Raw genomic sequence first — 15,983 nt, forward strand, 5'->3', positions numbered from 1 at the left:
ACAATTTACTCCTTTTGCATTCAAGTTTATTATTGATAACTCAGGACTGACTTCTGTTATTTTGTTGATTTTCTCCTAGTTGTTTAGAATATTGCTCTGTTTTCTCTTGTTCATCATTGCATTTGGTGGTTTACTTATCAATGTTTGATTCATTTCTATTTGTCCATTGTCAATATATTCTTTGAGCAAGATTTACATGGTCACATGCTTTTATGATGGTACTTACCTTTCTGTCACTCATGAATGCAGGACTGCCCTTAAACATATTTTGTAAGATTGGTTTGATCATGAGTTTCCTCAGGGTTTGCTTATCTTATAAGATCTTTATTTCTTCTTAATTTCTGAAAGGATACCCTTTTTCTGAAAGGATACACAGAAATTTGGTTGGCATTAACTTTCTTTCAGGTATTAGAATATATCATTCCATTCCCTCCAGGCCCATAGCGTTTCTGCTTTATTCTAAGGTGGATGGTCTTAAATATAACTTGGCACTATTTTTCTTATAGATTTAAAAATTATTTCTTTGTAGCTAGGCATGGTGGCACATGCCTGTATTCACAGGATTCAGGATCCTGAGGCAGGAGGATTGCAAGTTCAAACCCACCCTCAGCAACTTAGCAAGACTCTGTCTCAAAATAAAATACAGAAGGGGGTTGGGGATATGGCTCACTGATTAAGCACCCCTGGGTTCAATCTCCAGTACAAAATTCTTTCTTTGTCTTGTATTTTTGACAGTTTGCCTATAATGTGCCACGGTGAAGGTATTTTCTGGTAATGTCTGTTTGGAGTTCTATAAGCCTGCTGTCCATGGATGTCCGTGTTTTACCTTATAGTGGTGATTTTTTCTGATATTTTTCCACTGAATAGGTTGTGTCCTTAATCTTTATTTCCTCACCTTTGACTACTCCAAGATGCTGGTTGTTTGTTTAAAGTCATCTTGAAGATCACAAATGTTTCCTTCATTCTTTCTTATTTTTTATTCTTTTTTTTTAAATGGAATATTTTGAAAGACCTGTCTTTGAGTTCAGGTGTTCTTTATTCCGCTTGCTCTGGTCTATTGTGAAGGATTTTATCTGTATTTGTGTATTTTTTATTTATTTATAGAGCTCTTCATTTCTAAGATTTATATTTACTTCTTTTTTTTCTTTTTATAAAGAATTTTTCGTGAAACCTATCAGACTCTTTAACATTTTATTGTACTTATTTTATCACAAATCCACCCATCCATCCATATAGCATTGCCAAATAATGTATTTTTATTAGAGATTATAATTATAAAAAGCATTTGGTTTCATTCTGACATGCGTGAAATATGATTTCAATCCCCACTTCCCCTCCCCTTTTATTCCCCTCATGTATCCCCCTATTCTTCATCCTCTCAAACTTCCTTTCTTCTACGTATGCATAGAGGTGAAATTCCATTTTGTACCTTCATGTAAGGATGTAACACAACTTTGTTAAATTCATTCCTTATTTCTTCCCCTTTCCCTTCCTTCCTTCCTCCCTCACTCTCATTCTCTTGCTTCTACTTGGTTGATCTTCCCTGTAATCTTTATGATATCTGATCCCCTTTCCCAACTGCCTCCTTCTTGTTTTTGCTCTAGCTTCCACATATGAGAGAAAACATTCAGCCCTTGAATTTCTGAATCTGGCCTATTTCATTTAGCAAGATATTCTCCATTTCCAACCATCTAACAACAAATACCATTATTTCATTCTTCTTTATGGCTGAGTAAAACTCCATTTTGTATATATACCACATTTAAAAAGTCCAATCATGAGTTGATGGCATCTGTGTTGATTGTAAAATTTAGCTATTGTGAGTTTTGCTGCTATAGACATTGAGGTGGCTGTACTGTATAATATACTGATTTTATTTTGAGGAAAAATACTGAGCTAGGTCATAAGATGGTTCCATTCCTAGTTTTTTAAGAAATCCCACACTGCTTTCCAGAGTGGTTGTATTAATTTGAATCCCACCAACAATGTTAAAGTGTACCTTTTCCCCCACATCACATCCTCACCAGCATTTACTATTATTTATGTTCTTGATAATTACCATTCTAACTGAAGTGAGATGAAATTTTAGTGCAGTTTTGATTTGCATTTCCCTAATTACTAGAGATGTTGTACAGTTTTTTCATATAGTTCTTAGCCATTTGTTTTCTTCTTTGGAGAAATTTCCATTCAGTTCTTTTGCCCATATATAAATTTGGCTTTTTTTTTTTTTGCATTGAATTTTTTGAGTTATTTATATCATCTGGATATTAATACTTTGTCAGAGGAGTAGCTGGCAAAATTTTCTCCCATTTGAATTTAATTCTAAATAAACTTAATAGTGTAGTTTCCCTGTGACTTCTCTGGCTAAGATGGGTGGGTTTTGAAACAGAGCATACTGTGTCAGAGACTGAGGTTCCCAGTCCTTCTGTGGGCCTTCCAAGAGTGGGATCCATCTGGTAGTTTGGGAAGATGTGTTGTAGATAGTGGGGCATGTGGGATGTCATGTTTGTGGTTATTCCTTCATATTTGTCAACAATATGCTATCTGCAGGGCATGGGAGTAAACTAGGGCCGAAGTACCTTGTATTTGAGAATCCACAATAATTATATTATTTTTCTCTGCTGTAGCTACGGGGGAGAATATCCAGGAACAGGTCGCCAGGACCACCTCATCCAGTCATAACTCTTTGGGACAGGGTCATTGCCCAGGGGCTTTTTCCTTTTCTGATTATTAAGTGTCCACTAGGGTTTGAGTGGGACTGGGTCATGGGTGGAGTAAGGCACAATTTCCCTTAGCTTAGCTTGGAGTGTAACTCAGTGGTAGAGTATGTACCCAGTGTCCTAGAAGTGTCAGGGTTTATTCCCACATGACATAGAAAAACCAACCAAACAAACAACAACAACAACAATAACAACAACAAACAGCTCAAACAATGACAAATTAGAGTCAATCACATACAGAAATAAAGTGAAAAACCACAGCTGGTACATTACCACCAATAGGATGTCAGGGGCAAAAAAAGTATAGGAATGAATTAAGTTGTTAAGAAATGATTAAAATAAATTAATTATAAGAGAAAAACAAAAGAATTAAAGCAAAATAAAATTAGAAGATATTGACAGAGAACTGAAAGAAAGCAGGTAAAGGTAGAAAAGGAATGACATTAAAAAAAAAGAAGACATTTTGAATCTGTCAAGGAGTAAGGAAAAGAAAAATTTGTGTGTGTGTGTGTAAACACGTATATTTATGTGTATACATTATATTTGTATATGTATATATATATATCAAACAACAGATACAAAGCATTCTAGTATTGGCTCTGCTGGGGTGTTCAACTCTGCAGACAAGAGTGGATGATTGTTCCCCATGAGAAATGGCATTTCCTTCCTTGTCTTATGCAACCCTTGGAGAGAGTATAGTATGGGTTTATTCACCTCTTGCTCTTAATTTTTGTGCTGTCTTCCAGATAACCAACAAGATTGGATTGGGATCACAGCCAATTGGAATAGCTCTAAACTGCCTTGTTCACCAGGAGGAGTAGCATAGACTGTGATTCAGCTGTCTGAAGGTAGCTTCTCATTACAGTACCCTTAGTATATAAGAAAAGTTGAGAGAACCTGTCCAGGGCTAGTCTGCTCTGCAGATTTCAGATCATCTGTGCTTGGAATGTCCTTCTGCACTGTTTCACTTTCTGCTCTGGATCCATCCATTGTGTCTCTCCCTTCCTCCCTTAGAGTTGATGCTTCATCCCCCCATGCTGATGTGGGCTTCCAGTAGGGCACATTTTCTCACTCTGCTCCATTCTCTATAGTCCCTGTTTTTCTCCAAGTCTCTGTCCACTGTTGAACTTCAGAATCTTCTTAGTCATCCACCTGAATGAGAAGCTGCTTTCTTTTTGTTCCCTTTCCAACTTACAGAGAAGCAGGTGAGTGCTGGCTGTTTTGAATCTTTTGTTCCTGTGTTTCACAATAAAAATCAATTGTTAAACTAAGAAGAATATTTTGTTTTCCTTTGTCAGGTGTTGGTTAGGATGAAATTGGTCTTTGCTTTGAATGTTTGGTGGATTTAAGAGTATATAATTTTAAAATTCAGATTCCTAAGAATTTCAATCTTCAATAAAAGTAAGAAATTAAAAGAAAGGCAATAGAGAAATGGAGAAAAATAGAAGCAATGCATAGCAGAGCAAAGTAAGGGAGGAAAAAGGGAAATACTGGGGAATGATATTGGCCAAGTTATATAGCTATTTGTGTGCATTACAAATGTGAAACAATGAATCTCAACATTATGTACAACTATAATGAACCAATAAAAATATAGGAAAAAAATGTAGAATCCAAGTCATCTGGAACATTATAAACCTACACTTAGAACAATTTAGGTAGTATTTCTTGAACCCTGTGAAGTTCCTGGCTTTAAAATAATTACCACAAGGGGTATTTCACTTTTTTGACACTCAATATCATATTATTTTCCCATTTACCCACTTTCCTGGTTCTGTGCTTTCTAACCTGTGGTTGTCTCTAACTGGGCCTGTCGATCTGTCCTCCTCCTGCACCAGCCTTACTGCTGCTCCAGTGGAACTATCGCAAAACTAACAAACAAGCAAAACCCTAGTGAAAATTTGAGTTTTCAAGGACATGGGAGGTAAAAAGTCATTTGCCCCTAAGCATAAATATCAAGAATAACTTGAACAAACTTACTCTGGTACAAGCCACTGAATTGAGCGGATGTGTGTTCATAGTAACCTCACTGCACCAAAAGTACCTTCAGATGTGCATTTTTTTCTAAGCAGGTTACGTTTCTTCTTACACTTACATGACATGAGTACACGAAAAATTGAGAAAGGTCTAACACAGAGAAGGAGAGCTGGTAAATTTAGCTGTCATATGCATTGAATAAAGTAAGAAAAAGGAGGCATGAACTGAATGAGCAGAATATGACCTGGACAACTGCAAGACACAGCAAACTGAGAAGAGGCAAACAGAAGTGAGAGACGGATTCAAAAACAACAAGGATGACAAAACAGGAAACCAAGGACCACTACTTGTTACTTTCACATTCAGTCCTCTCTCCAGGACACGGGAGGGGTTTTATTTCCTGCCTGGCCACATAGCATTTGTCTCTGCTCTGAGGAACCTGAATATGGGCTCTTAATAGAATTCATTTAAACCATAGATTAGATCATGCCTGGGTCAGCCTCTGGCCCATTTAACTGATTATGTTCTTATTTGTAATTGACGAAGGTGCCCAGTATCCAGACACCTAAAAGATTACATTTCTCTCCACATTGTGTATTAGTGCATTATGTTTGTACATAATGATAGCATTTGTTATTACACATTCCCCTATGCACACAATCTAACAGTATAACTTGGCTGATATCACTCTCCATCTCTTCCCCGCTCCCTCCCTCCCTCCCCTCCCTGGTTTTTTTCCTCTACAGGTCTCCCTTGGATTGTCATGAGAGTCTCACCCTCCACCCCTTTCTTTTTTTTTTTTTTTTCTTTCTAGCTTCCACATGTAAGAGAGAGCATACGACTCTTGACCTTCTGAGTTTGGCTTAACATAATGTTCTCAAGTTCTATTCATTTTTCTGCAAATGACATAATTTAATCTTTATGGCTAAATAAAACTCCATTTTATATACATATAAATGTGATATATATGTCACATTTTCTTTCTTTATTCATCCATTGATGGGCATCTAGGCTTATTCTGTAGTTTGGCTATTGCGAATTGTGCTACTATAAACACGGCTATGCAAGTATCAGTAGGGCGTGCTGACTTCAATTTTTTATAATAATCACCAAGGACTCTTACAGCTGGGTCATATCGTGGTTCCATGCCTAGGCTTTTGAGGAATCTCCATAGTGATTTCCATAGTGGATGTCCTAATTTATGATCCCTAAAGCAGTCCAAAATTATTCCTTTTTCTCCACATCCTCTTCAACATTTATTATTTGTATACTTGATGATTACAGTTCTGATTGGAGTGAGATGATATCTTAGTGAAGTTTTGATTGGCATTTCTCTGATTGCTAGAGATGTAGAACTTTTTTTTCATATAGATTTTTGACCATTTGTGTTTCTTCTTTCAAGAAATTTCTGTTCAGTTCTTTTGCTCATTTATTCATTAGGTTATTTGCTGATGGCATTGAGTTTTTTTTGAGTTCTTTATATATTCTAGATATTAATTCCCTGTTAAAGGAGTAGCTCACAAAGATTTTCTCCTGTTACACATGCTCTCTCTTTTAATAATTATTTTGCTGTGCAGACGCTTTTTAATTTGATGACATCCCACTTACTAATTCTTAGCTTTATTTCTTGAACTTTAGGGGTCTTGTTGAGGAAGTCAGTGCTTGCACCTATATGACTGAGTGTTGGCTATGTTTTCTTTTAGCAGTTACAAGGTTTCTAGTCTGATTTCTAAATCTTTGATCCATTTTAATTTGACTTTGTGCAGAGTGAAAGATGGGGATCTGAGTTCATTCTTCTACATATGGATATCCAGTTTTTCTAGTACCATTTATTTATTTGACTTTTAGAGTCCTTCATTTCCAAGATTTCTGTTCAGTTCTTTATCAAATTCTCTGTCTCTTCTGAATGTCTGGCTTACATACTGCAATGTCTTCCTGTTTCATTGAACTGCTCATCTACATTCTCTTAGATCTCATTGAGATTTTTAGTAATCATTCTATTTAATTCTTTATCAGACATTTTATTTGTTTCAATTTCTTTGAAATCTGTTGTTAAAGTTATTATGTTCTTTTGGAGTCATATTATCATCTCAATTTCTCAAATTTCTTGTGTTCCTTTATGAGATTAGTGCCTGTCATGGATCCTCTATCTCTGTCACTTTTTGGGGATGTCCTTCTTATTAAGTGACTTTCTCCTAAGATGTATGTGTCTTAGAGTGTCAGTTCGTTATGCAGTGTTGCTTTGATTCTATCTGGGCAGCATAATGTTGTCCCTGTAGTTTCTTTGGCTCTGATTAGTGAGTTTGAATAAAGTATGTACCATGTCAGAAGAGAAAAGTCCCATTGTCTCTGTAGGCCATTCCAAAAGTTCAGGAAAGTGTGGTGCAGACAGCAGGAGATGTAGGGTTCTCACTGTGTGGCTATTCCTACAATGAGAGTAGTGTCCACTATCTAGTGGTAGATAATTCTTTAGTCACTGTTGATACTAACTTTGGTACTGGAAAGACCTCCCTCTGAGACTGGCAGCACCCAACAGTGGTGTGGGATCTGAAGAACTGTCCTGTAAGAAATCAGTGGTGCAGGCCCAGATGCTGTATGGGAGAGGCAGCAGCAATAACTGCATCACCTCCTGTCTGGTGCTCACACCCACTCCTGATGGAAGTGTGTGGTCAGGGAAGGTGCACGGCTGCTAGCAGCGGAAACCTTGTGGTTGGTGTGGCACCAGGAACTGTAGTGTTCCTTTCTGCTGCCACAGTGGTAGTATCCACTGGGAGCAAAACCTTGGCTACAGTCAGGCAAAGTTGCACATAGCCTCCCCAACACCAGCCATGCACAACTGTGGGTGGGGCAACAGTTGTAGCCACAGAGTTGCTCAAGTCCTCTCAGCAGTAGAAAGTGTGCTGTTACTTCCGTGCCTCACCAACAACAGGCGCCGCAGCAAAGCATAGGAGAGCGAGGCAGCAGGAACATGGACACCTGTCTTCATTCCCGACACAGGCACAGGTCTGCATGTTCCAGACATACCATTGGTCTCAGAGGACAAACTCCATAATCTAGTTCTTGAGAAAAATAGTGTTCCCCACCCCCATGTCACAACACCTGACCCCTCAGTGCAGGGAATCCAGTGGGATTGAGTCAGAGGAACTCTGCTGGTTCCACTGAGGAGCTACACCCCACCAAACTAATGCAGTGGAATGTCTGCAGGGTCCCAGAGGTGGGAATATGCAGGGGTTCACATCCCCCAAACAGCCCAAATTCAGAAAATAGCTCCCTTCTCAATGTGGTTTCTGACTAGGCTCCCTGGGGGGTCACTGAGAAATGTGAGATACCTTTCCAAAGTAAGGCCACTGTGCAGATTTCAAGTTACTTATTTAGTGGTCTGTAAATCCGTGAGGACTGTGAAACAGTAGTTAGGATTGCCAGTATCCACACTCAGAAAAGAGGGTTTTCTGGGACCCTCTTTCACCCTTCATCCTGTGAAGGGAGATTCTTCCTCTCTTGGCTATAGAAATAGGGTGACAGATGCCAAATATTTTGTTTATCTTACTATGCTATTGTCCTAGGTCTCTGAATCTTGCAAGATTCCATTCCCTTTCTTGCTGTATTACAGTGTTCTCCATGGTCACTCATCTCAAAGTGCAGCTGAACACCTGATACCCTGGTTCTTCTTTGTGGAAGAAGTGAGTACTGGGCATTTTTATTCAACCTCTTGTCCTCTACCCTGATATCGTTCACTAGAGGTCTCAGAATAAGACGGTCTAAGGGACAGGTGCAAGTCCCAAGAGTGTGGAAAGGGAAATGAATGAAGTATAGTGATGGGTGATCATCTCAGAGCTGAGGAGGCTTGAAGGAGAACCTCCCAAGGGAAATGTCTACAGATTTGGGTTTGGACATGGGTAGGAGCATAGCAGGAGAAAGATTTTCAGGGTATTTAGAATGGGAAGTGAAAATTTCTCAAGAGTGTTTAGAATTGGAAATGGACTGTGATAGAAATATTTTAGAGGTTCTGGACTTGAGAATAAAATTGGATACAAGAACTAAAAAAGAAGCTTACAAGAAGTGAAAACACAAGCTTGAAAAACTCCTTTTTATGGAACCAAAAGTAACCCATTTGTAGAATAATAAAAGTCTAGCTCTTCCTTATTATTGGTTTGTGGCTGTGGACCTTTGAGATGAATGTGAGAACTTTTTATAATTTCCACACCCAGTTTATGATGTGAAGTATGTTTCTCCAGGATAAATATGACCTCTGTCTAGGGAAGACATGAGAGTAAGAATATACAGGGCCCCACTCTGTTTTCCTGTGGTAGTCCTTTCAGCTACTGAAGGCTCTCAGAGCTGCTGGGTAACCCTGAAGCTAAAGGAGGGTAGATCTAGGGATAATGATTGTGTGTCCCTCAGCAGCGTCTCCCACAGAGGGGCACGATTTGAGATATACTGCCCCTATGACAGGTGTCTTGTTTTAGTGACTGAGTTCTTGGTAGTGGTTATTGGCAGTTCTGGTGCCAAGCCAGAGTGGTCAAGGTGAATTCTGCAGGTGGTAGAGATACAGGCCATCAGTCTCCAGGGGAGCAGTTATTTCTCCTTAGTAACAGTTGCATGAAACACTGGGATTCAATGGGTAGGTGAACTGGAGTCAGGGTAAAGGGATCAAACTGGTTTGATGAATAAGATTGCCTGAGTTCCTGTGGCTCCTGTGACTCCTGGGTGCTGCTGGGGCCGGCACCACTTACCTGCTGCCTCTCTTGCAGATTTGGTTTCTCATTCCTCTACCACTCAGAGGTCAGTTGGGACACACTGGAAAGGGAAGTGGCTGCTTGCAAGTTCAGTATATAAGGAGGTCACCTACAATTTTTTTTCTTAAGTAGCAATTTATAACATCAAGACAACAGGAGAGTGCTCCATACCACCAGGAGCACACCAGGAAAAGATTCAGAGAGAGGAAAAGGAATTTTTTTTTTTTTCCAATCACCTCGAAAGGAAAGCCATTCTAAAAAGTTTCTTTAAAAAAAAAAAAAAAAAAAGGGACTATTTTGCCATGGGGCACTGTTCAAGAGATATAGACTACTTTCTAGAAGCACTGGATCCTTTCCCACCTCTCTCTTTTCTTTTTTATCAACTAGAGTCAGAAACTAAGGACTTTGGCTTCAGGCCTATAAAAGCTCAAAATGAAAAAAATCATATGTTAAATCACCAAACAAATAAATAAACAAATAAAGTAAGGAAAAGAACTGAGAAAAAGGGGAAGAGAAAGAGAAATAGACTATTGCTTTAGGTTTCATAAGTCCAAGGTGCAGAAAAAAGGGGAACTTTAGGTACTGAGGAAGCACCAGGTCCCATAACATCATGCTGGAATACATGTTGACTCATAAGCAAAGCTGTAGATCAGGAGTGGGGGGAGGGGAAATAAAAGTAAATAAATAAATTATATATGATACTTATTATAAATATATAACAAATTGATAACTTTTATATATTTTTTCCATAATTTGAATCAACTGGAAATTTGAAATGCATAGGTTAATTTATATACTAAAGAATTTATATAACAAAAGCATAGGGAGGGCATTCAGTGTACCTTCCAATGTAACATTAACATTTGTTAAAATGTACCAATTGACAAAAGTTTGTGGACTCTGATGTTGAGGTCAAAACTTCTGGCTATACCTGAGGATCCCTCTACATTTAAACACTCAACATCAATCAATCTTGAGAAGATAAATAATGTTTTAAAATGACTGTATCTCCCTCTAACTCCAGCCTTGCCTATTGTTCTCGTCCTCATATGCCCATTGCTATAAAATAACCCATGTTTATCATAAATGCTCTGACACAGAAAAGAAATTAAAATTAAAGTAAGTTTGGGGCCTTTGCAAATTGTCATGATGAAATGGAATTCCATAAGCTACAAGTTGATAATGTGGCCTGTGATAAATTAAACAGGGCCTAAATAATTAAAATTTATTATATAAACCCTAGTTAAGGGACAATTACCTCCTTTTCTCCATTTAACAGCCCAAACTCTTCTCCATTTCTAATTTAAGAAAAAAACAAAACACATGCAGTGATACATTTCTAAAACTTTAACACTGTCCATTCATTAGGACCCACAGCTAATTTGTAATATTATTAAAACTTCTGATTGTATTTAACTGACAACTGGTAAATATTTTGCTCCTATACATATGGTTACCATGTTCTGTGCAAAGTTGATTTCATACCTCCCAGTTTACCCCCACCTTTGAAGGACACAGTGTACCTATGCAGGCTGCCAGGGGGCTATTCAGCAGCTTTGTCATCACACATGATCTTTGCAGACATGATCTTAACATAATCATGTTTTGGACGTGATTCACCTTGTCCAAGAGCAGTGAGATGACATTGCATTGAGGACCTCCTCCTCTAAGAAGATTCATTTAACATATGTATTAAAGACATGTATGCTAAGTTTAAGGTCTGCCTGGGCAATTTAGCAAGATCCTTTCTTAAAGTAAAAAAGAATCAATGGACTGGGATAATAGCTCAAAAGTATAGTGGCCCTGGGTTTATTCTCCAGTACTCCTCCCACCCCCCCCCCCAACACACACACACACACACACACACACACACACACACACACACACATTAATACACTAATTAATTAAATATTTAAAATGAAATAGTATGTTGGATGGCATCAATTCCTATAGAGAAAAATATGGCAAAGGGGATGATGAATTCCTCTTGGAGGATTACGGCTTCATAGTCTGTCTTTAGGGCAGACTTCTTTGAGTGGGGATATACAAGGGAAGTTTGGATGACAGTGATCAGTGAACCACAGGGAGAGCTGCGAAAGGCAATTTTCAAACAAAGTCAGCAAGAATGATGACCTTCAAAGGGGGAGTGCCCAGGGTGACTGAGGATAGCAAGGAAGCTAGTGTGGCTGTAGCACAACAGGAAGGGAGGAGGTGTCAAAGAGAAAGTAGAGACAGAGCAGGTGTGATGGCCTAGGGCCTTGGGGGCATTATAGGGAGCATGACTTTTGCTAAGAGTGAGATGGAAAAATCTTGGGGGTCTGCATTGCAGAGCAATAACATCCTACCAGTTTAAAATTATCAATTATACTACCATATGGAGAATAAGCTGAGAGGAGGGGGCTTAGAGTAGAACTGCAAAACAGAGAAATGAGCTAGAACACTGTGTAACAATCCAGGAAGGAGACCATGGCAGCTTGGGTAAGGGAGGTGGTTAGTGCTGCATATGGTACAATTCATCTGAATCAGCATGTATTTTGAATATACAGCATTTTGATGTTAGTGCCATCAGGATCTGTTTGAATACAATACATAAATAATATCTCCATCCAGATTTGTGACTTTGAAGGTTCATGAATATCTCTAAAATGATATCACAAATTCCATGAACTACAAGTCTTATTTGACTAAATACAAAATCCCTGAATAAGTTTCTTCCTCAAATTGGATCCCACCCCACTGGGGCATTTATGGTGATTATTAATCTCTTTTATTGCCCTCCATAATCATCAGTGGTGTCAGAAGGGAGGTGAGTCCCCTGGAGAACCAGCAAAGACCATAACTGGTGCCACATGGCCTGTAGTTTTTCCTCTAAGCCCATCCCTATCACTGACTTTCATGGTGGCCACTCTGTAGAGCTCAGCCATGTTACAGTCTCCCTGCCCTCTCTGGAAAGGGAGCTGCTCTAAGTTCTCACCCACTATGTATTCTTTATAGTTATTCCTTCAGATTTCCACTAGTTGGATATTTAGCTTGCATTTTATAGCAATTACTACAATAGATTATCTGAAAGATAATAATTATCTAGAAAAGTACAGGAGTTTCTGCCCTTGACTTTGTGGTAAGAGCTTGCTTGAATCCCATCTTCTGTTTTTCATAATGAGGTTCAATATCGCCACACAAGGCTGAGACTGAGTTTATAATAGAGTGTCCTCTTATTTGAATAGAAAGGAGACATGAAGGGAATTTTTGAGCACCTATTTCAGGTGTGCCACTGGAATCATCTAATTTGATCAACAAAACTGACAGGAAACCTGAATAAACCCTCTATCTTCACTTTCTTTTATTAATTAACCAATTGATAAAATATTACCAATTTTTCAAGATCACATAGGGAAGCAATACATTCCCACTAGTTTATTATAGAGAACACCTCTGCCTTGTAGGTCAAACTGATAACAGTTGCCTAAGTTATTTTTCAGTAACTTGGAAGTAGCTAAAATATGTTTAAACACAGACCTTCCATTCATCCTTGCACAGTGTGAGAGAGGAGCCCTATTTGCTAGGATGGCAACACTTGATAATTTGCTCAGAAATTCATGCTTTCTGAGTGAAAGTGCACAGGGTGGGCATATTATTGGACAGCTGAAATAGATAATATTCCAAATATACACAGCACGGGGTATTATCTTCCTCTATACTTCCTCTGGCAAGCCGGAGCCTACTGACTGCAGCTGGCCCTGCCCTGAGAGGTGGGGAGAGAAGCCCACAGAAGGCAGGCACTGATGCCTCCCTGACTTTCTCTGAGTTGTCTGACTTTTGTTCCTCTCTTCCTTTTTTTCTTTGTTGTCAAGTATTGCCTACTGGATTTCAAGAAGTTAATGAAGTCCCTTAAAAAAGTAACCTCTTAGACAACATTTGAGCCTGCTTTAAGGAAAAGACTAGTGGTAAATTCCAGACAAGAAAGAACCAGTAACCTTAGCTGCCCTTTACTCTTTAACCAATGGACTGGGAATGGACTGGCCCAATCCACAAAGCTGTCAGTCAGAGCCAGGCGAGGGCTGGAAATAGGGTGTGTATAGTGAGGCACTTGGAGTACAAAGTTGAGCAAATACTCTCAGTTTCCCTTGTCCCCCCAGATGCCTCTCTTACCTCACCCTAGTCCTACCCTATGTGGTCCTCGGTCATGTGACTTACTTGAGATTCCCTGGGAATGTTTTGGGGAATTCTCTTTCCTTCAATGCATCATAAAGAGGCCAGATTTTTTTCAAATGGAACTTGGTAGGTGACTGACAAGAAGGGAAAAGAAAGAAGAAATAATAAGACACAGGCACATCGAGAGAAAACAGCTTAAAAAAACTGTGTCAAAACTTATGTTAAAAATAAGCCTTTTGGGGAATTGAGATGAGACTTGTAAATGAAACTGAAAGTCTGTTTTCAGTGTTGGGAGTGGGCCAGAATTTCAGTACACAGCCAACGGTGGAATGGAGGACTTTACCCACTTCATCAATTGAGACACACTTGCTGAGATCCTATCGTGCACAGGAAGTGTGCTCTCACTGTGAAGAACTCTCAGGGGGATCAGACATGGACTATCACCTGCAGACTCCTAGCATAGCAATAGAGGAAACAGGTACCTGTTAAAGCCTCAGCACAAGACAACCCCTCCCCCCCACAAGAACTGTGTAGGGACAATGGGAAAAATTCCCCTTTGACCTCTCAAGAACAACTGGAAGAAAACAGACAAAGATTAAACAGGGGAAAAGGCATATGAATTTATTTTCATGCAAAACGAGAAAACCCCAGCATGGGGTACAATCACATTATGCACAAACTGACATATCTCTTTTTATATGGGGGAGGGAGAGGTTGGGACAGGTAGAAAGTCTTGAGAGCTCATAAATTATTCTTAGTGGACAAGGTGGTCTCCAGGACTGTCTCTTTGAATTTTGAATGAGCTCAAGGGACAGAATCCTGTAAGGAAATTTCATGCAAATGTGGTTTTATTTCTCAGTCCTCATTTTGAGATAGATAATGGGAATTCAAGGTGGCTATAAAAGGGAATCATTCCCTTTTGCACTTTGGTTTTCTATTTATTTATTTATTTTTAAATTTTTTACAGACTACATTTTGATTCATGGTACACAAAAGGGGTTCATCATTTCATTTCCATGGTTATACATAACTTTGGTCTTAATGAAGATAAAAAGAATTCCAGAGAGAGCTTCACCTTTTCATCAAATTGCACAGCATGCCAAAAAATGCCAACTTTCAGGAATGCCATTCTCTGAGCCTCAAAAACTCTAAGATGCTGGCAGTCCTGGGAAAGTCTCAGGTTCAAATTAAACTCCTAGAATATCGTAGCTGGAGAGACCCTTCCCAGTAATTCCTCTTGTGACATATTTGATCTTCAAAGTCAATTCTGTGCTGGGGAAAAAGAATTCATATTTGCACATGTACTTCAGGCCAAGCACTAGGTGAGAGTCACCTATGTCATCTCCTTTTGTCCTCACGGCTGTTATCGACTTAGATAATAGTACTGTCACTAGCAAATTCATCCACCATTTGACCGTTTCTCATTACTTAGGTTGCTTTCCTCCTACATACACGTAGTGTAAAGGAAGCTTTAAAAACTTAAAGCTTCGTTTTCCTCCAAAAGTTTTAATATGTTTAGTCAACAGAATGAGCTCACGACATACATACTGGGAGGTAAAAAATGCATACAAATTATTAATGTGCTTAAGCATAGCATCCATACTAAAGTATGCGACTCCAAGAGGGCAAGATGGATGAACTTTATGCAGAGCTAAACAAAGGGATGGGAACCTGGACCCCCTGAGAGGGAGGTTGACATGAGTGCTAGAAGGGCAGGTAAGGAGGAACAAATGAGCCACTCTTGTCACCTTGATAGGCAGGTAGAGTTTCCCAGTGACCTGGTGTCAGAATCCCAATCTTTTCTTTTTGTGAAAAGATCTTTCTCAGGTAGGAAGGGAGTATCAGATAGAAAATCATTTACCTGAATCCATGGTGTACTTTACTAGTACAGTTAGATACAGATTTCTGTTTACTAAAGGAAAACTTTCCAAAGGCCTTCCTTTGTCTGAATTAGGAGTCTCTCTGAATAACCAATTCAAACTAAGAAAAATAAATATATATTTGGAGTCAAATATTTTGAACTCCCTCACTAGTAACTGTTGGATCCTGGGCTCAAACATTGACTACTACTAAAACTTTTGATCGTGAGAAAATGCACATGCTCCCCCCAAAAGGGAGAAGATCAGTCTTACTGGTAAGACACTGTGTCAGCAGCCTCACACCCTCCCTGTTCCTCGGGTCAATCCATTTAACTAGCCATTGTCATCCCCAAAGATAACTGAGGAAACCAGTTCAGATACAGTCGTTTCCTCATTCAATTGTCACATATTTCTTGAACATTCACATTTTTCATGTTCTTTGTATGGAACTAAAGAAATAAACATGTATAAGAGAGAGCCTCCCACAACCGGAAGGAGAAGGGGGAGGTGGCCTGCTCTGAGGTTAATTTCAGTCTCTT

General features: G+C 39.0%; 1 protein-coding gene across 1 annotated transcript in view; it reads right to left on the bottom strand.

Annotated features, from left to right (window-relative positions):
- The window catches only part of LOC306638531 (olfactory receptor 2D3-like), a gene marked incomplete at both ends in the record, with an annotated part of 48,522 nt that extends 40,839 nt beyond the window's left edge, over window positions 1–7,683 (bottom strand). The window contains one exon of the mRNA XM_079101757.1: window positions 7,605–7,683. Coding sequence (XP_078957883.1) covers window positions 7,605–7,683 — 79 coding nt within the window. The remainder of the gene's footprint in view (window positions 1–7,604) is intronic.
- Window positions 7,684–15,983: the final 8,300 nt, after the last annotated feature.

The sequence above is a fragment of the Sciurus vulgaris genome, assembly GCF_902686455.1.
Source record: "Sciurus vulgaris genome assembly, chromosome: 11".
NCBI classification, from domain to species: Eukaryota; Metazoa; Chordata; class Mammalia; order Rodentia; family Sciuridae; genus Sciurus; species Sciurus vulgaris.